General features: G+C 35.5%; 1 protein-coding gene across 1 annotated transcript; it reads right to left on the bottom strand.

The window, feature by feature from the left end:
* Positions 1 to 2328: 2328 nt before the first annotated feature.
* Positions 2329 to 24198, bottom strand: LOC134745996 (protein yellow). The gene is made up of 3 exons (XM_063680161.1): positions 24010 to 24198; positions 7416 to 7683; positions 2329 to 5047 (listed from the first exon to the last, which is right to left on the bottom strand). Exons 2-3 carry the CDS (start codon positions 7672 to 7674, stop codon positions 3939 to 3941), a joined length of 1368 nt encoding a protein of 455 aa, XP_063536231.1. The 5' UTR covers positions 7675 to 7683; positions 24010 to 24198; the 3' UTR covers positions 2329 to 3938.
* Positions 24199 to 24215: the final 17 nt, after the last annotated feature.

Consider the following 24215-nt stretch of genomic DNA (forward strand, 5'->3'; position numbering starts at 1 on the left):
GGGCTGGGATGGGACAAATGGAAATACACCGTTCCCCAATTTTTATAACATTTGTCAGGGGCGTGGTTCACATTTATTTGTGGGCGTGGTTCGCTATGTTAATTATAATGTATCTAAATTTGTTTTAATTATGCACAATAAAGAATATATTATTATTATTATTATTATTTGTATCTCATATATAAACTCACGGGTATATACATCCCGGTCATTTGATAGGCGTGCGTGGGGATACAGATCCAACACGTAGAGGCCCTTTGGAGAAGTTTGCTGTTATGTAATACACCTGCTAGATTATTATTATTATTTATTTATTTATTTTAAACTTTATTGCACAAGAACAAGTAAAAAGTACAAAGTACAAGACTTAATGCCTTGAGGCATTCTCTACCTCGATTTTTTTTAGTTAGTACATGAGGATTATTATCATTATTTGTATGTCCTAAAATTTCAAGGGCCTATAAATCCCGGTCTTTTGATAGGCTTGCGTAGGGATACAGATCCAACTTTAACTAAATTTTATTTCACAATAAAAATAAGTACTAATGGCGGACTTAATACCTTCAGATTCTCTTTAGGACCTATTTAGAGTTACCTCTAGGTGCCTATATTGCGTGATTCACTCTTGTTGCACATAGTCCGGCAATCTAATTATCAGGTAGCGGCACATCAAACAGGTAACATATATTGGTTTCACCAAATTCAATAAACGCCACGAGTGGGTGGTAAATCTGCCATGATGTTCTGTTCTGCGGAATATTTAGAACTACAGCAAGACTGTTATGATTATGACGATAGGTATGAACTTCAAAAAAGAACCGACTTCAGACAAAACATTTTACATGCCATCATTTCATGTTCTTTATAAGTAGTTCCACTTCACAACATGGTGCTTATTTCTGGGAGAACATTTTTTTTAGATGCACAAATTAGCTTTATAATACAAGAAGAATTCCCTCGATTACTTTAGGATCTTTTCAGCGATAAGGCCTAAGTTGTTACCTAGTCTTAAACTTCTATTTCATTTTCTGTGTATTTTTTCACTTTATGGTGCACAATAAGAAATATTTACTTACTTATCTCCTCATCAGACCCTGATGCAATGATGAGAATCCGGGGAAAATGCATAAAAAAGGGTCTCGATGCTTGCTTGCTTTTCTTTATACAAAGTGACTGTATCTATCAGTAGTTCGTACTCGTATCACCACCAAATCCACCAATTGGTTGATAGCGCCATCTAAGAACAGTCAATTTAACGAAATTCTGTGGAACTACTATTAGTTCTAAGGCAACCGCGATCCATATTGATTGCAATCATTATTTTTATAAAACCCCGGAAGATGGCGCCAATATCAACTGATAAACTTATTTAGTTTAAACGATAAATCCTATTCCGACTATTATTTGTTTATGTTTACTTTCTTATGTGATAACTTGATAAGTACTATGTAATTAGAGTTTTGAAAAAGTACTATGTAATTGAAAATTACATGCATTTAACATATTTATATAATTATTTTCATTTTAAAACCAAAGAGTGAACTTAGGTCGTAGGTACCTGTTCGCGCAAATATAATAATTTGCGTGTATTTTTTATTACATACCTACTAAAGACACTAAAGTAAACGATGCGATACTAACGTTTGGACAAATACCATCAAAGTTAGAATTAGATCAGAGTTGATTTAATTCTAATAAAAAAAAATTGAAAACTGCTGAATTAACGGCATAAATATATCATGGTGCCCATTATAGGTACCAGTACTACCTAAGTACCTATACAGGATGGCTAAAAAATAAGTGCATTCCCGTTGCCTGGGAGGTTTTGGGATTATACTGAGCAACTTTTACTATGTGACCAACCATGAAATCGCGAATAAAAAATTACTTTCCCAAAGAAAAAGGACCAGACAAAATGTGTGAAACAGCCAAATGTTTTTTCGCGATTTCGGGGTTGGTCCCATAGTAAAAGTTGCTCACTTATTTTTTAGCCACCGTGTATACTTCCATGGTAGTTCTTTTTCTTCTATTAGTTCTTTCTTGACGTTAACTGGTGCACTCACAACAGAAGGGGTAATTTAATATGGGTAGGTACCTGTTTGCTTCACAAATAAAAACAAGTGTAAGCTTATAGCATTTATTTACAGCTTGACAATATTTACAACACGTGTAAAACAAAATAGCCTAATAAAATAATACAATATATCACGATTCAAGGCACATGAATACGTTGGCGGTAAGTACTCGTACTGTGAACCTCAGGCACTTTATTTACCACATACTTCTTATTTGTACCATAGAGTAACTTATTAAGGTCAATATGGATGTGTGACTGCGGGGTAAGTGGGGCTGATCTTCACATTGAGGCATCGATTAGTGTTTATTGCGAGTTCATACATTTGCAGCAATAAACGGATGCAGGCGCCAACGTGCAGGCTAGCCACACTTACCCGTATTAACTTTATATCTAAAGAAAATAGAGACAAAATACGACCAATAGCAAACATGCAACCATTATCACACTGAATAACAAAATTTGTATACTAATAAATATATATTTGTTGTAGTGCGAGCGAGACAGGCGACAACGCATTCAGCAGTGCTAGCACTCCAAAGACTTAATAATATAAAATACACACAAAAGCAATGAAAAAGTGTCACTCCGTTTGAAAATTCTGAACAGACCCGTTTCCATTGATTTTTACCTACAGTATATCTGCTTACGATTATACATTTTAAATTAGGTAATAAATAAAGCGGTAACCATTTAAATGACCCATCGACAAACTATGGCGTGGCGTTATGACTTTACAAATAAAAATAAGTCGTAATTTCACTGTATTATAACTTATCACTTCCACAATTTTGATGGCATTTTCTGTTATACAAATTCAACCATCAAAATCTATAGTCAGACTAAGCTACATGGCATTTGCAATGACAAAGTGTGGCAATGTCATCAGTAATGTCAAACTTCTATGAAAATATGACGTTCATAATAACACTCCCTCACTTTGTTCTGTTCAAGTTGGTACAAACTTAGCTTAGACAAACTCCAGCTGATAAGTCAAAATTTCAGAAATGATTGTGTTCACAAAAGTAAGGTGGCGAAAACTACGAACAAAAGAATATAGGTAGATGTGATTATGTGGCTTTAAAACGAACCTTTTGTAGTAAAATGCTGGATAAGCGGTGAAGTTTTGTACGCATTACCGAAAGCTACGAGTACCTACCAGTCTTGAAATTAATAGCCCTGGAAATTACATAACCTTAAAGGATGACTCCGGGCTCGGGCCGAGGCGCCCGACACGTCATTTTCTATGACGGCTGATCGGTGATCACAAGGTGCTTTCCATAGAAAACGCAGCGAACTTAAATCTATACATACATATATATAAGTAGGTACTATAGTAAATCGTTCCTGGTAGCAATCGGTCTCTATAGATTATAATCACGTTTCCGCTTCGTATTACATTTTAGAGCTACCATTTTCAAATGTGTGGCCCTAAATACCTCTTTGTCTACCAGTCTGGCAAGCGAATCTTACATCGTTTAATAGTTATTATACTAAATTATGTTCTGATTCGCTAATCAGATCGACGGACTTATATAGTTGGTCAAACCAAATTGTCAGTAAATTAGAACAAAAAAAACTATACTCATCCTTTTCTTTTGGGTGCTAGTATTAGCGTAAGACAAAGATAGTATGATTCTCTCTGTCTATATATGTTTGACATGAGACAGTCCTTTGACAAACTATATTTACCATTGTAACAAGCAACAGGTTTTATTGACAATTCGGTACAAATTGATGAAACAAAAGTAAGGCCAAGGAAGGACAAAATTAAATAATTTATACCGAATTATCAGCTCTTACCTACTATTCACAGAAGTTAAGTAACGCCAGGCTTTCTGTAACGGTTACATAGACTAGGCTCTTAATATTCAGTAGATATGAACAAACTTAATATAACTAACGCAACGAACGACATAGGCGCAAACGAAGCACCTGAATTTGGCTTTATCTTAGAGGCAATCTTTGCCGTAGCATTCTTCACGTTACCCAAAAACTTATCAAGAATATCCGATCGGGCCGTGACGTCACACGCCGTGTGGCTAATCGCTTCTAACACGGGAGCTGTGAATACCCTGAAGTTAACATCCGCAGGGTTCATTTGTCCGTACATCCAGAACGGTAACCTGTTAGATAGAACCCATAAGTTCTGATTGATGTCCACCTTAATGTCAGTAGGGTAGATCATGGTAGTGTCGTTCATGGAGATTCTACCCTGGTTCTTCATTGTGTATTCCTTGTTGGACGTCCGCCAGCAAGCCACAGCATTAAGGTTCACTAAAGAGTAGAAAAGGACGCCCGTCTTGGGATCCACGAAGGACGCACTTGATTGAGCATTTGGACCTCTGCTACCAAGTAGTCTAAAAGAATTGAAGTTAGCTTCAGCTAAAGTCTTGTTCCTCAGGAATTCTGTGGAGACAGCGAACTCATTAAAGCTCGCCATCGGGTGGAAGTAGAGGGTGCTGTAGTTGTCAGAGTTAGGCGCCGACAGTCCCATGCCGAAGATGGCGTCGTCCCAAGTGAAGTTCAATCCTTTAATGTTAAAATCGCAAGCCAAAGGATCTTGGTTAAAGTAATGATGACTAATTCTCCACGATTCGTTCTTTTCCCACGAGTAGACTACGATTCCCGCCTTACCAACGTCGCCGGCGTACGCGAAAGATTTTTCGCAATCGAAATCTTCCACGGCAATGTTGGCGAATCCAGAATCTTGTTTGACCTGATCTGCAGGGAACGTGTACTTTCTCAAAAGATTGTCTGTCTTCAAATCGTAGACGATGATGGAGGGCGAGAATTTGGTAGCGTTCGTTTCGAGGCTGCCCATCTTTCCACTGTCGAGAACCCAAAGACGACCGCATTTGTCAGCTCGGACCCTGAACGGTGAAATGATTTCTGGAGGTTTCCTATCACTACCGATAGAGTGCGCGGCCCAACTCGGATAGGGGATTAAGTTCGGTGACTTCGTGCTATTATCTGAAATAAAGAAATATGCTTTAAGTTTACATAATTCTGGTTAAATATTACGAACTTACACAATGTATCAAAACAAACGCGCTGTTTAGACATAGATTTAACAAAAGACTGTGCCTACTACCTATTGAATTATTAATGGATGAATGTAAGTATGTCAACATCCATTATTACAGCGAAAGTTATTTCAAATAGCTGATGTACCTATCACAATTGAAATGGGTTCTAACGGGTAAAGTATTAAGACAGTAATTAAGCTAATGTAGTTTTAGTTTGTCAAAACACTAATAGGCTTAGGAAGTTAGTGACATCGTCAAATAAGTAACTAATGTGTTTGTTTCCGGTCATTTTAAATCTGGAAATAACTGTTTTAATTAATTTATCACATCTCATATTTTACTAGTTTGTGTTCTGTATGTGGAGTAGAACATTTTGAAGTAGTTAATATAATTATACTATTTTTGTATGCAAACATATGTGCTTTGTAGGGTTACCCTTTCCTAAATTAAGAAAGTTCGTCATAGTCATATCCGATTCGCAACAAGATTGTACTGTTTATTTGAGATTTACTTTTAAAGGAAATCTAACTTGATTTCACTACTTTACTTCTAATGTTTCAAAATTGGACAAAAGTCATGATTCAAAATTGGACAAAAGTGTCGATATCGATACCGCTGTTTCGACTGTTTTTCATAGCATAGCATCACTAAATTACTAAACTAGTATTGTCAAATCAAAGCTTCCGTCATGTGGTATTGACTATTTGTCGTCAGCTAAAATGTTTTATAATAATTAAATTACGTCTTGTTACTTAATGAAAACCAATTTGATTTCTAATAATAATTCAGTATTTATGTTTTAATTCGTTCTTTATACTTTATTTATATGTATTTTGTAATGTTAACATTATCTCAGTTATACGAGTATCACTATTTATTTTTGCCATTCTGTCTCAGCATTACTATTGCTTGCAGCATTATTAAAGCTTAATACTATGTTTATTGTTTACATAGAAATTTTAACATCTCAAGTCAATAGTAAAATGAAAACGTATTGAGTCAGACAGTCAGATGCGCCGATCGATCATATCGTGTTTCTTATTACATTGACTGAAGGCCCACAATTGCCTGACATTTCACAGACATGTAGTAATTAATGGATGTGTAAATAAGTAAATAGGTATCGTTTGCGTGTTAGTAATGCCCTCGTGTCATCAGACGAACTGTTTTCATAGCATACACTATTCATAGTCATAATACTCGTAACAAAAGTAGTTCATTTGCCTGTCAGTAAGGTAAACGTACTAGTGCTCGTCACGGTCCCAGTACATGTCATATTTAAACTTAAGTCATTGTCAATAGAGGTGACAGCAGGGTGTCATCTTTTGCGCATACATGTCGAGCACTAGTACGTTTACCTTATTATTTAGAATACCATTTGGTTTTATTATGACTGTGTAGTTGTATACTACGTTTCGAAGAACATAAAAACATAAGTCCTAGTCAACCGTCACTATACACAAGGAAGGCAAAATTGTTACACACTACAGTATTTTATGTACAGGACCTATGAATTAAAAGCATTTTTCAAACCAAATTTCTTTTGGAAGGTACTATGTATTTTTATTACATGAGACTAGGGCTGCCCTGGCATGTCATGTCATGTTTTTCAGAAACCTGAACTAACCACTGGAAGCTAGCTTAAAGTGTAGAGTTGGACAGAGGAAAGGGAAGGTTACGCTATAGGTAGGGGTAAGGTTTGGTTGCCCGCCAAAGGTTTTGGAATATGGGATTTCATACTGCCATATTCCCTTTCTGCTGAGAGGGACAGAGAGATATATGTGGTTTCCCTGTGGAGACAGCAGTAAGTTTCCGGTAAAAGGATAAATGTAATTAACAACTTAATATCCATTTTTTTACAACTATATCTACATGACATACTTAATGTCTTTGAAAAGCCAGAACAGTGACTGAATGCGGGATGTTGAATCCCTATTAATAAATATTATAAATGCGAAAGTAACTTTAGATGAAATTTGGTATATATAGAGATAGTTTGACACCCGGGAAAGTACATGGGATAGTTTTATTAATACTACTATTAAATAATAACAGATCCACCTCATAATTAATGTCATTACCGGGTCTAACGCGATTAAATTTCATTATTTTACCTTTTTTCCGACGTTTCAACTAGGTTGATTGGTTAGGTTGGTAGGTTGGGACGTCAGTCTTCCCTGACCACAGCTAGTGCAACCTAGTTGAAACGTCGGAAAAAAGGTAAAATGATTAAATTTAATCGCGTTAGACCCGGTAATGACATTAATTATGTGTACAAAACGCGAGAGCTTAAAGTGTTAGATCAACCTCACCTTTCAAATTAACATAATTCAGCGTAGACGGCACCCCATGCTTCCACCGCGGCACTGTGACAAACAGCCTATCCTCATACACCTCCACGCCCATCGGTATGTTGTTCTCCGGGATGAACGTCTTGCTGTCGATCGCCTGCTGCCGCGCCTCGGGACTGGCGTACTGGTAGTCCAGCTGGCTCCATTCGAAGACTAGGTGGAGCTTGTCGCTCGAGGCGAGGCAGGCGAGGGAGAGGAGAAGAAGGGAGCGGAGCCCCATGATTGGTCACTGGAATAGAGGAAATATATGGTTAGTTACAACTTTTTTACAGTGGAATCTTCCCAATAGCTCGGTAAAAGTCGTAGGAAAGATCACTCAAAACTGAATATTAGTTCCAAATATCAATGCTTTCAGAATTCTTATTTGAATGGAAATTATACTTCTATAAAACCATTTGGAAACAATATGCCTAGGTGGGCTAAGAGTATATGTACCCAAGACAGATATAACTCCTTAATAGATGGCTACAGTCTAAGGAAAAAACGTGCCTCGAAAATAAAGAAAATTTGCTTCTCGAACAGATGGCGCCACTACCTTTGGCCTACTCTTGAATTTGACGGTTTCGTTTGTTATTTATAACAATTTTAACGCATATCAGTGAAAGAACATGGGTCAAAATCATATAAAAATAATTAATGCAAATAAAAAAATTATCCATACATTTCCATTTATAAATACATTTTATGGCATTTTTATAGATCTTAATTTTTAGTTTCAATCGTGTGTCGATAGATGGCAGTGAATTTACTGTGGCTACAAAATTTGACAGTACCGCTCTATCCTATTATATCCTCTTTCGTATTATCGAGGTAAGATTACCTTTCCTCTGAGGCGGAGATGAGAAGAGACGTGTAGAAATCAACCAATAGCTCCGCCGTATTACAACGTTTACAACCAATGCTTTTTTTTAATTACCGCACGTCTCCTCTCATCTCTACTCATTTCCGCCTCAGTGGAAAGGCAGCAGGAACATCTGCGGGATTGTCATACTTCCATCTAAAATAAACTGTTGGTTCCTCCTTCTAACTACACATGATCTTGTAGCAATTACTTTTTTGACTTTTTGTCAAGGGACACGGCATATGGCAAATTTGAAATTAGCCATTGCGTTTCTATCCAAACTCGACCCTACTTACCTATCCCAATTTTCTTTATTGTCATTATGTCGTGTTATGTCGTTACCAATTTCAGGGCAATGCTCACCGGACGCGTGCGGAGCACGGCTCAGTCTGCAGTTCCTACAAATCGAAGCGCGAATGTATCTACATGCCTATGTGTGGGTACCTTTCTGTACGTACATACATCTCTCTATTGTTCTTGCAAATTCGAGCGATAGAGAGGCAGTTAACGAATTTTTGATTTTGTGCTTCCTGTGTAAACAACTGCGACTATTAGTGCACCTTATCTCTTTACGTTAAGGTTTATAAATAGTAATTTTACTATCGATAGGTACAATGTTCGCGAATGACATAACGAGAGCTTATGATTGCGCACAATCAATCAGCGCGCGCAGGGTGAGTGACCTTGCGCAGTTTAGAGGTCAGCTGCGCAGGAGACCATTGCCGAGTCGCATTCTACTACGGACCTCTACGGAACTTTTAGCTCTTATAGGTACACGATCAATGTTAAAATATAGGACGGAAGAAATTCACTTATATTTGTAGGTTACAAACCTTAAACGCACTAAATCAAAATACCTTCTAAGTATACATATACTTGATTCAGTTCAATAGGTTAGTTTGCAATATATATTTTACCGGCTAATAGTTACTTATAATATGTTCATGTATCAAATTAGTTTACTTAAATGCAACTGGTGAGGTACTTAAATTGTTTAAAACATAATATATATGTGTAAGTTATAATAAGGGATCTAATAAAGAGCCTTGAGGAACTCCATGGAAATATCCCTAATGATAAAACAAGGCAAGCTAACCTTCATACTCGACAGCACTCAGAATTAAAGTTTACTTTTAAAGTGGACAACGCTTATTTAACTTCGTGGGAAAAGTAACATCCCGCAAAGTCCACGAACAAAGCCATGCAGGTAATAATACGAATAATGTATTTTTCCACTGATGCACTTTGTACAATTTCCCTGTATCAGTGACAGGCATATCCGCCGGAAGCAGCAATGTCGAAGGTCCGGATAACCTCGGTAAGTTCTCGTGAACTTTGGAATGTTTTTAACCTTTCGACAATTCGAACAAAATGATTGATAACCGACTGTCCTCCGCTATCAGTGCCTTTTTGATAACCAAGTCAGTGCCCCACAGGTAAAAGGGAACTGGCGCAAAATTGTAGTTATTCACTTTTTACAGTTTTTACACGTTTTAATCCAGGGCAAATGCGATGAAAATTTTACATGCAAACTAGACTATTTGCAAGGACAGACTCGACTCCAACCAAAAACTTAAAAGGTTTTATCTTTGTTTTTGCTATTTTTATTATTTTCCCTTTTTAAATATCTTATTTCTTTCATCGTATTGTCCTGTGTCTGTGTGCTTTATGGAATAAATGTCTTTCTTCTTCTTAAAGTTGGCTCGAAAGAAAAAATCACGGAGAACTGCAAACCATAGTAATATCATTTTAGTATAAAATAGCTAGAGAAATCTTTATACAAAAGTATATTTTCAGAGTAAATGAGATAAAAAATAATCCCGCGTAACGGCCATATCTTCCGTCGCATGTTCCGTGTTTCGTCGCATCTTTTGTTCCTTTCTAATTTCCTGGTATTACAGCAAAAGTCTTTTTAATTTTCCAACACTCAGTCAAGTTCAATGCGCGTTCAAGCCAGTCGGTTCGGTACGAAGTATCTAGGTCGTCCCACCATATCTCCCTGTCGGTCTGCCACTGCTATAGTAGCCCGATTTCCACTATCGTTCATCAGTATTATGAGATGATTAGGAGACTGAAACAGTCAGACCTATTCTATAATAGAATCTTAATCACATCAAAATACTGTAATTGTTTCGTCAATGAACTGATTCTGCTATATTAGCCTCATGCATGAAGTTTATATTTGAACGAAATATGTTTTATTCGGATGTTTGTTACCGTTATATCATGTTACAAATACATTTCCGTTTTTAAATTACCATTTAATTACTTAAAATTATAAATATAAAGTACAAAAATTTGCCCGCGAAAAGCTAGTGAGCGAAACGCTCTAAACTCCACGTGACGTCACGCGTTCGACAGATTAGTGTCATTAGTAGCAAACGTCAGTTGGGCCGCCCAACGTGTGACGTCATCACGCTCTGTCGAATTCACGCCAAAAATTATGAGCGTTTCAACCGCTCAAAAATTTTCTACATTTTAAATATTTTTTAATAAAATAATGTTAAGGTTTACAAAAGTATTTTTATCATTTCCGGTGTTCCAACGATATAAATTATGAATCCAAAAATAAAAATAAATTCATGCATGGAGCTAATTGTATAGTTATGAAATTTTGTTCGCTTGTGTCATCTGAAACTGTTTAAGGAACCTCAGTACTATCTTCACTTCAGTTTTAGTGCAATCATTATCATAGCTATAATTTCACTCGCCTTCTTTGTGTGTTCTCCATTGAGGGATTTGAGGGTCATAACCTAGTTGATATTTTTTTGACAGTTTCCTTCTTCAAAAACATGGATGGTTTTTAGTTTAGTCTAATCAGTTGATATTCTTGTCTCACTCATAATTCAAGAAGGGTACACGTTACACAATTCTTTACAATTGTTACACTTATTTTTAAGAATTTACAAGTTAATAACTTCAAACTCACATGCAATATACTTCTTACATAAACACAACATAGCCAGTAATATTAACCACGAAACAAAAAAGACATAAACGTTATATAGACCTAGAATATGTTACTCCCTTTTTCCACAAAAGTAAAAACCTTAGGAATTTAATGAACATTAAAATTCAACGCAGTACGACCATTGTTACTGGATTCACAGGAAAATGGCCCGTAAAACTATGAAGTAGAAGTCATAAAGGCGTAAACGATGAAATGGACTAACCGATTTGTTCCACGCTTTATCGTAATGCCACTTTTATGATAGCCAAGGAAATGTACGAGAAAATTAAGTTAGTATTGAAACCTAGAATACCTTAAACGACGCGATTCATTATTGCGATGAAGATAAAAACCCGCAATACATTCAATTTTATTAAACATCGTCGCTATCCATTTTAGTGAAAAAAGTTTCTGAAAGTGTAGTAGAAAGTGATAACTAGTTACTTCGTTTTGCGAATCATTAGAATATGTATACGTGATATTCTGCATTATATCATGTCAGAGTTGGCAACATACTATATTCACGTTGTAGGTATCATTTTATAAGGCCTACCTACATAATAAACGTACTCATGTCTAAAGATCAAAGCAAAACTCCACAGACCAGAATTTTTAAGCTGCATTTCCACGGCCAATTTTTTTAACCCTATGACAAATTTCTTGCCTACACAAATTATTGAGATGACTACGTTTGTGAAGATTTAGGTAAAACCTCAATCACTTTCACACTTTGGAACAACAGACAGGAGCGGCATTAGACCTTTTAAATTCTGATCTTAATTAGACAATACGATTTGCACAATGCCCGTGAATAAATACATATGGGCACTTAAGTGTAGATCAGATTTTAATGCTTATTTATAGTGTGCCGAATTAGTAGGTACAATCTGATTAAAGATCTCTCGCCTTCTCTATGGGAATCTCACGTTATTCCTCACGATGAGCCAGTGGAAGCAACCTTAGCCGCCCGTATATTCGAACCAAAAATGACCTCATCGCATGCCAACGAAAATATTTATGTACCCTTGGCCACCCTTGCAGACCGGTTGGAAGACAGAATTTGCATAACAAATGTAAGCAAATTAGATGCAGTGTTTCTTTATGCCGTGACAGGCTTATACATTTTGCGTTAGCGCGTCCTTGGCTTTCGGAAATGTACTAGTTTGGGTGTTATCTGCGGTGTCAGATACGAATTGCAATTAAAATAATTTTGTAGGTCATTGCTAAAGCCGCCTTGCTAAAGCGGAAAAGATAAACCTTACACTGCAACTAAACTATGTCTCCTTATTTTAAATTCTATTTATCGAGCACACGTCGTTAAATATTTAGTGTATAAAATATCTTTGTCCCTGCCTGTCGGCTGAGTCACAAGATAACATATTCTAATAAATGCGAGTGTGACAGAATATCAAGCTTAACCAATAGGAGCGGAATCTGCGTATCAAATAATGGCGCCTGCCATTGCTATAGGTTAAAACTGGCTTGGCCATTTCGTCCGTGACTCGAGAAGTGGAAAGGTGTGTTTATTGTGTGTCGACTGGCTAACGTTTAATACTTTTAGAAACTAATTGTATTCTTTTATATGTCTTTTAGGTCTAAACTGCCGCAGGGCCATGGATTTTGCCGTATTTTCAAAATTGCTTAAATATCACTTAGCTCACGGTCCACTGAGTGTCTGAGATCACAATTTTTTTTTTTCAATTTTTTTGTGACAAGACAAGCTTTATGTTTAATTAAACACCGTAAATCTTATTGCTAATATATTAATTCTCTCATTGCAATCATTCACTACTTCAGTGACGGTCCTTCCATTTAGTATCGCCAGCAACAAAACTTCTATTTAAGCTCTACTGCATATCTTGGTCTTTCTTTGAGTCTTGGTATGACAAAGGGCCTGCTGATGGATATTTAAAAAGGGCAGCTGATGAGCTGGTACCTAAAGTTGCTGATATTTCAAAAATTTATATTTTCAATTCAAATTATGCTGAGTCACACTTTTTGTCTCTTAGCGGACAATTTTGTCCCCTTCATTTGTAACAGTTTACAGACTTTAAAATATGTATGTAAAAAGAAAAGTAGATTATTATTAAAAACAAATACTATTTCACTTCTATCTCTGACTGACACGTACCACTACTGTTTTCATTCCCTAATATTTAGCGTATACCGAATTATGTAAAAAAAAATCTCTTCAAACTTTACTGTTCATGTGACCCAGGAGACAATATCCACATAAGTACATAACTGAGGCTGACACAAAATTGAGGCTGATTTTATTCCCTTTTCTAACGCCATTGTGTTAATTTTGGATTAATTTATAATATAAAACATTTTTTTTTTAAATTATAAGTTGTTTTCTATACAAAATTCTAAAACTCGGGTACGTTACCCAATAGACGTTTTACGTGACTTTGTCATGAAATTCATGTTTATAAGCCAGTAAAACGTGAAAACGAGCGATGCTCTGGATATATTTGCAATCTATAAGAATGCTATTATCCATATTAAATGAAATTGTTATCAAAAATCAATATCCACTTTTTTGCAAAAAAAAGTTGATTGTATAGAAGTAATAGTTGATCCGCCCAGTTGGTTATATAGTTTTTTTAGCATTTCACCTTTATTGCTATAAAATAAGATTGAAGATGCCAGGTTTGATATTATACCTAATCGCATATGTACATACACATATTAAGATTCTAACAATATACCGAATATAGGTATTTAAATAAAAAAAAACCTTTCAACGACCATTACAAAATTTAATGAACCAAGACACTCAACGGCATTGACAACATAGTACCTACGCATGCTGCATCCTGATTGTTATCAACAAGTCTTATTATCAACCCAAACTCTTATCTCGCTTACATCTTCAAAACCCACCTTTCCTCCAAACGCATAAGGTTCAAATTACAAGCGAAGTACGAGAATGCATGAATAAAACCAAACTAAACGGCATTAGAGAAATTAAGACAATTTGAACCGAGGCCCATTGCGACACGGATTAGAGGTCGCATGTGCTGTGTGCTAAATTAAAGAAATGTAAGCTTTAATGGCAGGTAATACGAGCTATGTGATCGATATAATTAAATAGTTTACATATCGACACTTTTGAAGGTTAAACTTACAGGTGTAGGCAAACAAACCGATGACTGTACCGTTTATTTAGATTGAATTGGCGTCGGTCTCATTATGTATTTTCATTAAGGCATGAATAAGTTCTCTTATGCTTCACACACTCAAAATTTAATGCCAGATAGAAAATTCAAATGTACGAGTATTCTTTCAATACCTATTAAATACAAGGAGGCTTCGGTCTTCAGTTTAGCTCATTTTATTTATTTCAGATTTGGCCCAGACCGACCGTAATGATATTGTGCAAACGAAATATGAATACAATAAAACATATAATTTTTACTCCTTTCTATAACCTTCCTGATAACAATAATTCACCCAAATGTACACTATATATATTATATAAATATACACCGTACGACCTTTATTTACAGTCTAATTGAGTTTGCATTTAAATGCAATTACCCAACTCAGTGATTTGAATGAAATAAATCAGGATTAGACATGGACAATGAATTGTAATTGGTATACGATTAACAATTTTCTTTGCAAAGTTTGTGCAACGGATTTAAATACTTCGTCGTTGAAGTTATCACACACGACGCACACGCCCACGACACGCCATTATAAATAATACTTACAGAAATCGCTTGAGTACCTATATAATACACCAGCATTTTGAACTTTACCTCATCGCGTTGCTAATCGAACTGAGATTCTGTCAATCTGTAGAAAACTTGCGCGTATTACATTCGGGGCGGAGTAGAGCTTGTCCTTTCTGTAGGAAAACTATTACTTATTCTTTGGTTATGATTCCGCTTTTAGCAAATTGAGGCTGAGAAAAAGTGTGTATTAACCAAAACTAAGTTTACCAACTGTTGCATTTATCACTGGATTTAACAATGTTACACAAACGGCATTTCTAACTAAAAATCATAATTATGACAGATGTCGTGATAGGTAATCCATTGACTGCTCGCAATTAATGTAAACGCAATACTACTGATTGTTTCTGTAAAACCGGACAAATGCGAATCGGACTCGCCCACCGAGGGTTCCGTACAAATTTAACTTTACTTTAGTTTTTACAAATTTATAGTTTTTAGATTTTTCTCTGCAGGTACTTGTATTGTAAGACGATATTACTTGCCAAACATAGCTTTAGGTCAACGTGAAATACCATATAAAATTTGACTCTAAGGGACACACTCGTCGACACTCGTCGAAATATGCGTTTTTTTGTGGCATAAATATTGTAGACATTATTTTCTTTTCATTGAAGTAATTGAGTATTTCCATATTTTTTTCAATCTACTAAACATTTTACTTCTTATTAAAGCAACGGCGGCGTCAACCTATAAATATAAATAAAGCAAAATGTTAAAACAAGACAGCATCTACCTCAATGTCTACAATGCCATGCCCGAAATGGCGATCCACGGTGAACAGGTAAATTGGTTTTTTTTTATACCGGGTCAAACAGCCATTACCGGAAAAAAAAATGCGGCACTGGTTTACCATTATGTACTTAAAGTTCAATAACTTAGAACTCTACATTGACTGAACGATTTGTCACAAAGCAAAAGATTTTAAACCTAAACCTTGAATGGTTTGATTAATGGCTTTTTAATAATATGGGTAACCAAAGCCAAAACTTATTATTATTATCCATAGCCCCCTGCTAGGCAAAGGCCTCCCCCCACTTTTTCCATTCCTCCCGGTTTTTTGCAGATTTCGGTCATTTTGTTAAACAGGGATCCAGCTCGTCTCGCCATCGCCGACATGGTCTGCCAAATACCCGTTTTAAGCGGTCAAAACTAATTACTAAAATACTAAGTAATCAAAAAAGTCCATGTTATTACATAAAGTCAAGTCAATAAAAGAACCTTCGTAAACGGGTTTGGCGTGCCACTAGGAAGTACACTGGGACCGATAAAGTTATTGGTCAATGACTGGCCAATATCATTACCGTTTAGAAGGTTGTTATAATGCAACTACGATAAACAAAACTACCTACTAAGTTTATGTTTATCTTGTGGTTTAAAAATAGTTTATGAATGAATGAATTTTAAGTTCACTGTTTACCTCTTCTATAAATTAGGTACAGATAAGTAACGATCCTGATCGAATTTTTAGTCGGTCTTTAACATTTCTTCCGAAAACGATATTTTCTGAACGAGGTTTGAACCCACCATTTAATTTGACTACCACACACGCATATAAATAATTTAAATTCCATTTGGCTAAAATAATCTTCGTTCGTACGAACATAGAGTAACTTATACTAGAGCGGTACTGTCATAGTAAATTTTGTAACCCCAGTAAATTCACTGCCATCTGTCGACACACTTTAAAACTAAAAATAAAGATTTATAAAAATACGATAAAATGTATTTAAATATGGATAAATGTTTTTTTTTTATTTGCATTAATTATTTTTATGATTTTGACCCATGTTCTTTCACTGATATGCGTTAAAATTGTTAAACAACAAACGAAACCGTCAACGCCATCTATACGACAGTAGGCCAAAGCTAGTAGCGCCCTCTGAACGAGAATCAAATTTTCTTGATTTTCGAGGCACGTTTTTTCCTTAGACTGTATCCATCTAGTACGGAGTTATATCTATCTTTGATACGAAGTTAGTTCGTTACTGTAGATTTTAATAATTATTTTAACTTTAGTAGGAAACCAATTGATCGGGATCTTTAATAACTACTTGGTCTATTATTTTTCCTTAAATACTCATTTAATAAAAATCTGCAATTAAAGACAAATCCTTGTTCAATTAAGGAAAAATCAATAGAAAACATAATTCATTACTTCATTACCCACTACAGAATCCTTCGCTTAGTTACATTTCAAGTACATACTTAGTGTAGTTACCTGGTAGTTATTCAGTATAAATTATTGATACTTCATAATCACGTAAGGACTGACGACTATTTAAAGTAGGTAAAGCCTAAAGGATGCGTTGAGACCGACTTGCCTTACAACTGTAAGATATTAGATAAATGCATTTTGTTTTTATTTGTTTCAGCTTTGGATACCATTATTATTCGATATGCCTAAACGTCGCCAAGAAAATCGTCAAACAGTGAGGTTTGAATGGTGATCATGATTTGGCTTGTTACCACCCAAAGCCAAATTAAGAAATGGCGGCGTTTCATGATATGCCGAGGAATTTCATGATCTAGCAGATTTAACTATCGGCCGCCGACATGTATACCTACTTATACATGTTTATATTTTTAATTTTTGTAGTCTTTTATAACGGATAGTTTACGAGTACGAGGGAACTATAACTTATCTGTACCCCCGGGGCCCATTTCTCGACCGATATTAGACTAATATTATTATTAGTCCACGAACTGTCAAATCGTGTGGATTGTCATGACAACACACTAATAATATTAGACTAATGTCGTTCGAGAAATGGGCCCCGGGTGTACATTTCATTCGATAGCGTGACGTGACGTACACGTTTGCGTTAAGGGTGTGTGCGTGTGTGTTGTATTGGATTTTGAGTTACCAAAACGTCCCGCTTGGCGCGCTGTTCAAAATCCCATACAAAATGAGACATAACGCAAACGCGAACGCACGTCACGCTATCAAATGAAATTTACACTAGGGGTACAAGAATATTTTAAAACGTCTAAGTAGAATTATAATTTCCGTGATGAGAACTATTCTTATGTCCATCCCCGAGAATAACACTATCTCCATACCAAAGTTCATCTAATTAAGTACAGCGATTTAAGGTAACCTAATTAATTAATAGAATACAATTCATAGGGTAAAACCCAGTTGACAACAAATAAATAGATTTTAATTATGAATTACTAGCGACCCGCCCCGGCTTCGCACGGGTAGTTTAACTAATTTACACAAAACCTTTACAAGTTATACATATAAACTTTCTTCTTGAATCACTTTATCTATTAAACAAAACCGCATCAAAATCCATTGCGTAGTTTTTAAGATTTAAGCATACATAGTGACAGATGGACAGACAGCGGAAAGCGACTTTGTTTTATACTATGTGATATCTGCATAAAATAGTCCATTAGATAAATAGGGCGACCATATAATATAATAATGAGTCACGGTAGAGACAAGCCAGTAATTGGCAATTAAAAACGAATATTTTCATTAACTTACAAATAATTACTCGTTTAAGTGTAACAAATTGCCTTTTGTATTGCAGCCTTGGTGAAAGATAAACAGAGCCATAAATAAGGTTAGTAAGATGTCAATATAATGTCAATGTTGTAAGTGACAAAGAGACAAACACATTTGCAAAGCTCAAGTACATTACAGGCAAGAAACTGCGTAGAATCTGAAAAAATAGGGTTCATGAAATTACATGCAATATACTCGTAAGAGCACAAGAAACTCACTAAGTAAGCCACAATGTAGGTATATATGATATATGCTGAATCGCAAAAACATTTATTTACATACAAGATATATACAGTGGTACTACGTAAACGAAATTAATAACTAGCTTAAATCTAAATCTAAAATAGGCCCTTGAGGCATTGTACCAAGGATGCTGGCGGCATTTCCCCGCTGTGCTGGCGGCATTTCCCCGCTGAATCTAGTTCTGCATGAAAATCAATTTTTTAAACCAATTGGTTATCACTCTATTAAGCTTATTTAAGATTTTGTCCTAGTTTTCCTTTGTATAAATACCAGCACAAACTGTTCAAAGGTTCAAGTGGGGCAACAAGAATGTTTTTTAAATTGTTTATTCACAAATCTGATAACTAGTTTTCATGTAAATTATATAATAATTTCTAATACAAGCGGGAGTGTCTTTAAGTGATATATATTAGTTTATTAAAAATAGCCTCATGCTTTTATTGCCAGTTACAATCTTTTATAAAACGGATCCCAGAGTCTAGCGCTAACTTCAACGATATAAATTCTTGATATCTACGTATACATCTCTACTCTTGATTTACAGAGAAATCCAATACTATAAGAGTGATAAAGTGATAAGAAGATCCTTTCGATGTTCGCGGTAGCCCACCAGATACTGGAGATTAAGTTTAGTAGTGTACGGAGAGTAAGCAAGCCCGAACATTTACCCCTTATTCATAAAACTATGGGCCCGATTTAGTTAAATTATGTTTTATCCCTTTCTTACAAATACATAAGTCAAAATGACAGATAAGGACAAACTATTCATAGCTAATTCAGGCCAGTAACGCGTTTATGAATAACGCCATTAAAGTATAAACTGACACCAGTTATGACCGGTAATCAGTAGAATTCCAAATTCGAACGCGACATTTCCTTCCTTGAAGCTCACCGCGCACGCGCGGCCGGAATGCCCTGACCTACAAATTTGACGCTAGTACCTTTTACTTTGGCATTAGTCGTTTGATTGATTCCACATATTTCTAAGGTTCTGTGTTATTTAAAAGCTTCATTAGCATTTTTTTTTATATTAACATGATGTTGGGAGTGGGACTAGACAGTCTTTAAAGATTTTTGCATTATTTTTATATGATTAGCTATGCTCCGTCCGACATTTCTGACGAGTTATATATTTTACTAACTAATAAGGTAAACGCCCTAATGTTTGACTGGCTAATTCCATTGATATACGGTTTGTCACTTTTATTGCTAATTTCTGGTGAATGCAGTAATGACTTCACCTTCCAAATATTACAGCCAATACCTTCATGGTTTTTTTATTTTTACAACTACCCAAACATTTAAAACATCTGCACTTAATCAAATACTGAAAAGTAAATTTTATAGCAATGATATGATGACTGAAATTGTATTAAATTAAAGTTTAATGTATTTAAGAATAATATAATCCGCTAAACTAACCGTGAATCATTCAAAAATGTTAATACCTACAATCCGCGAATAATTCAATAGAGACCGATCGTGAATCACCATATTATAACAATGGTACAAGTGTTTATTGTAATTTACCTATATATCATATAAAGTTATTTGTTTTAGTTCCAATCGTGAAACATATCATACATGGTCTACATAACCTAGACTGTGGTTTTCGAACGATCTATAATTATTATACCTAATAGGTATTTATTATAATGTACTTAAGTAATAGTAATGATGTATATTTAATATCACAAAATATGATATTTGATTAACGTCACTTTTTTTGTTTTGCCTAAAAATTTTACCCAAAAAGTTTTTTCACGATTTTCATATCGGTTCCATGGGAAGCCTTCTTCAGTATGACCTCAATCAATACATTTTTGACATTCGGGATCACGTTTGGATCATCAATCGTCACCGAGTAGAGGCAGATAAAAAAGTTGACGGAAGGACCTCTGATGAATGTCATAATTTTAATAACAAATATGCAAAAAGGAGAACGTAAAACACTCCTTACTTACTCATCTGTTTGTTAAGGTTAGCCTATTTCTCATGTCTGTATTTGAATGTAGTAAGATCTAAAACAGAGGTGTGAACTCAAAGGCATGTCAGTATTACGTCGTGCTATTCCGTAACCCTCGTAAGACCAGTCACCGCACTCGCAAAGTGGAATCATATTATGATTGAGTATACTTACAACGTATACAACATTATCAATTTATCACCAAAGAAAAAAATGGGACAAAATGTATATTCTACTAGCATTTGGAAATTCAAAAAAGCATCTTGTAATGCGGTAAAGGTGCCATTATTTGGTATAGTCTCCCACTGATTAATTTGCTAAGAGTTGGTCAGGTCACTCATAGAAAATTAGAATTTCACGCCCTTTTCTACTGACAAAATTGGGTTTATCCGACTATACGGTTCACATACCTATTTAAGTTATAGTTCTAAATACTAGCAGACCTTTATAAGCTGAAATCAATTTACCAGCCCAAGTAATCCAGTAATACAAAAATATACATTTTTAGTAAACTCCTGCAGAAGGGATATAAAACAGGCTGGTAGTTTTCCTCAAAGGGTCCGAGGGTCGATCCAATGCTAAAAACCGGTTTGTAGTCAAGATATTCGGATTGCAATGCATTTAGGTTCCCCGAATTGGGCCTAAGATAATCTTTCAAACGTGGGTGGGGTTGCGATGTACTCGTTTACAAACGATTCCAAGGGTCTTTTGTTCTGCAATCGTGTACATAAATTTGACTCATGGAGTTGAGGTTTACAGATTATATTGTATCATACTAATTAAAGTAACTACCTACTCTATCTATATCTACACATCCAAAAAGATTTTCTTTGTATAACATTCTTTTGCAACGAAAACTAGTATATACCAGACATACATAAATACGTAAATATTTATACCAAGTTTCAATTGCTTTAACCATAATATGAAGTTCTGCCTAAACTACGCACCTCGTAAACTTCCTAGCAGATACTTAAATACTAATACGTGCCTAATATATTAAGTATTAGGTACAATAGGTACTTTGGCGCTGGAGGGCCTACCACAAGCCTGTTGAATCGGGGTCGGGATGACGCAGGTCCTTATTTGAAGTTATATTTATTTTTTTGTGTTTGTGTACGTCTTAATTTAATTTAATCATATATTATTATGTAATTAGTTTTATATGTTTTAACCTCATATGGAAATATTTTCTGGATTAAACAATTTCATTCATTCATTCATTTACTAGTTGCATACACCTGTAAGTGCACTTCGATTCGTGACATCTACCACAGGCCCACAGGCATTAGCATAATTGAACACATGATTTTCATTGCCTAATATATAGTGCTACTTGAGTGACGGTAAATGATGTCTTACTCATTGAACTATTATTACTGTCAGTGCAACCTTTGAGGACTTGCGAACAAATCGACAGTTTCAATTAATGTCCAAGGGTACAATAAGTGTCTTAAAATAAACCTACGAAAAAGTAAAACTAAATGACAACAAATACAATACGAGTATTACCCCCCACTCTGATTATCCCCCGGACCAAATGTGCCAAAAATACTGGCGGCATTACCTCGCTGAATGGCCAGGGATATCTTTTGGATATAGAATTAATGTCCTAATTCTTACAAACGTTTATTGCCTGGATACTCATCTTTAATTTAATTCTCGGAACGATTTCAACAAGCCCAATAAAGTTAAACCGTATTTGTCATCAGGCGGCCTAGCCAAGGTGTCTTTGTGTCTCTCTATCACTCTTCTATATTAGTGCGACAGTGACAGTTGCGTTTCGTTCACTCACTACGTAGCGTTAGCAATTGGCATGTTGTCTTCGGGGCCAGATCAGCTTACTGGTATCAAAACATCGCATTCTCGTCGAAGTTGAATAAAGTATACCTACATTACATGATAGTAACACTGACGACGATAAGAGACATTTGCAAAAATCAACATTGCTGCCTTAAAAATGGTTGAAGATGAAGGTATGAACTATGAAGGTGCCATTTTGTGGAGTGCCTAGAATAGGGTAGTTTACCCTATCCTGTCTCACAATGACCAGTCTACTTATATGTCTAAATAACAGTAAAGAAAATAGACGTTATTGTAAGTATATTGTGTGAGTTTTAAAGCAGATGACTGGAGTCTTTGCTCTTGACCAACACTATCTCAACTTAATCTCACCCGATAAAAACTACATAGCGTCAATAGGCGCCAAAACAATACGTACGAGTATTAACTTACTAACCTAGATAATGTGAATAGGTGTTATGCTTTTTACGGGTCCGCTATTGCACATTTGTATGTGCATACATTCGACAAACAACTAGTCTCTAGCTAGACATCGAAAAGGCGGGTCTCAACTCTCAATTCAAAAGTTAAGTTCGTTAGTCTAGCACAGTGACAATATTTTTGGGAACTTATTTATATATACCTAGGTAAAGTTAGCTATTTTACCTTGGTAAAGTTAGCTATAAAGCCTTAAGGAAAGGTTTAAAAGCCTTAAATTAATAACCCGCACCGAGCCAGTATTTTTTGCATAAATAAAAAGGGAAATGAATACTTTTTGGCAAATTTACGTGATTTACCTACTTAGCAAAAACTGGGAGCAAATGACTCTTATTTTGGCTGCCAAGCTTGTACTTCAACGGGTATACATATATGTTTCATGTTACACCACGACCATTCCGTAAGAACATGGATTGGTAAGGACCACATGCGCATGATGCGCAAAATGAAGAGAAATACATTCGCCTTATTATATATTCTTTTATTTATGTTCCTAGTTAGTTGAACGAACATAGGTACCTACGTAGGTACAGTACAAATATAAAAACATAGAAAATAGAATTTATAGAATAAAACAAATATGGTAATAATAGGTAGGTAAGAGAAGTACCTATAGGCGTATATCGAACATGTGGATTAATTTATTAACTAAACTATAATTTTATTACATTGCTAAGCTAGCAGTCACGACACGAGTCCACATAGGGTAAGTACTATTTATGAATCTGTGATAGGATGTCGTAGGGTACCTTGAGAACAACCTAATAAATTAAACCTTTGCCAACAGTGCACTTTAATTAATAACATTTCGATAAACCTTCAAAGATAACTCGAGGTCATATTAGAGTTTTTTAACAGTAATAACAACGGCAGATCTATTACCTCTCAGAAACTAATCAAAATTTTTCAAACTTCAACTTTCCTTCCTTTGCGTTCCATGCTCCATTTTGAAAAAAGTTATTCAAAAGGGGTTGCCAGCCTAAAAATTTGCATGAATTAAAATAAATTGACCAACCTTTCTGGATTCTCCGGGTTGAAATCACGTAATAGTTATTGGACACGCTTGTTAACGGTACTGACACTACGGAACACGTGGTGAGAGGCCGGTTGCTCGGCTGAGACTGAGGTAGCAATACCTGCATGCCTGCTTCGAGCCGGGTGGCAATGCTTTTCAGTCTGTTAGAGATAGTTCTTGCACTGCTGCATTTTTAATACGAACAT

Source organism: Cydia strobilella, chromosome 12 (assembly GCF_947568885.1).
Source record: "Cydia strobilella chromosome 12, ilCydStro3.1, whole genome shotgun sequence".
In the NCBI taxonomy this organism is placed as follows: domain Eukaryota; kingdom Metazoa; phylum Arthropoda; class Insecta; order Lepidoptera; family Tortricidae; genus Cydia; species Cydia strobilella.

Bases quoted from the DNA above. Each gene is read 5' to 3' on its own strand.
- LOC134745996 (XM_063680161.1), bottom strand. From the start codon at position 7,674: ATGGGGCTCCGCTCCCTTCTTCTCCTCTCCCTCGCCTGCCTCGCCTCG. The intron at 5,048-7,415 runs GTGAGGTTGATC...TCTTTATTTCAG, and splicing joins GAATTATGTTAATTTGAAAG to ATAATAGCACGAAGTCACCG.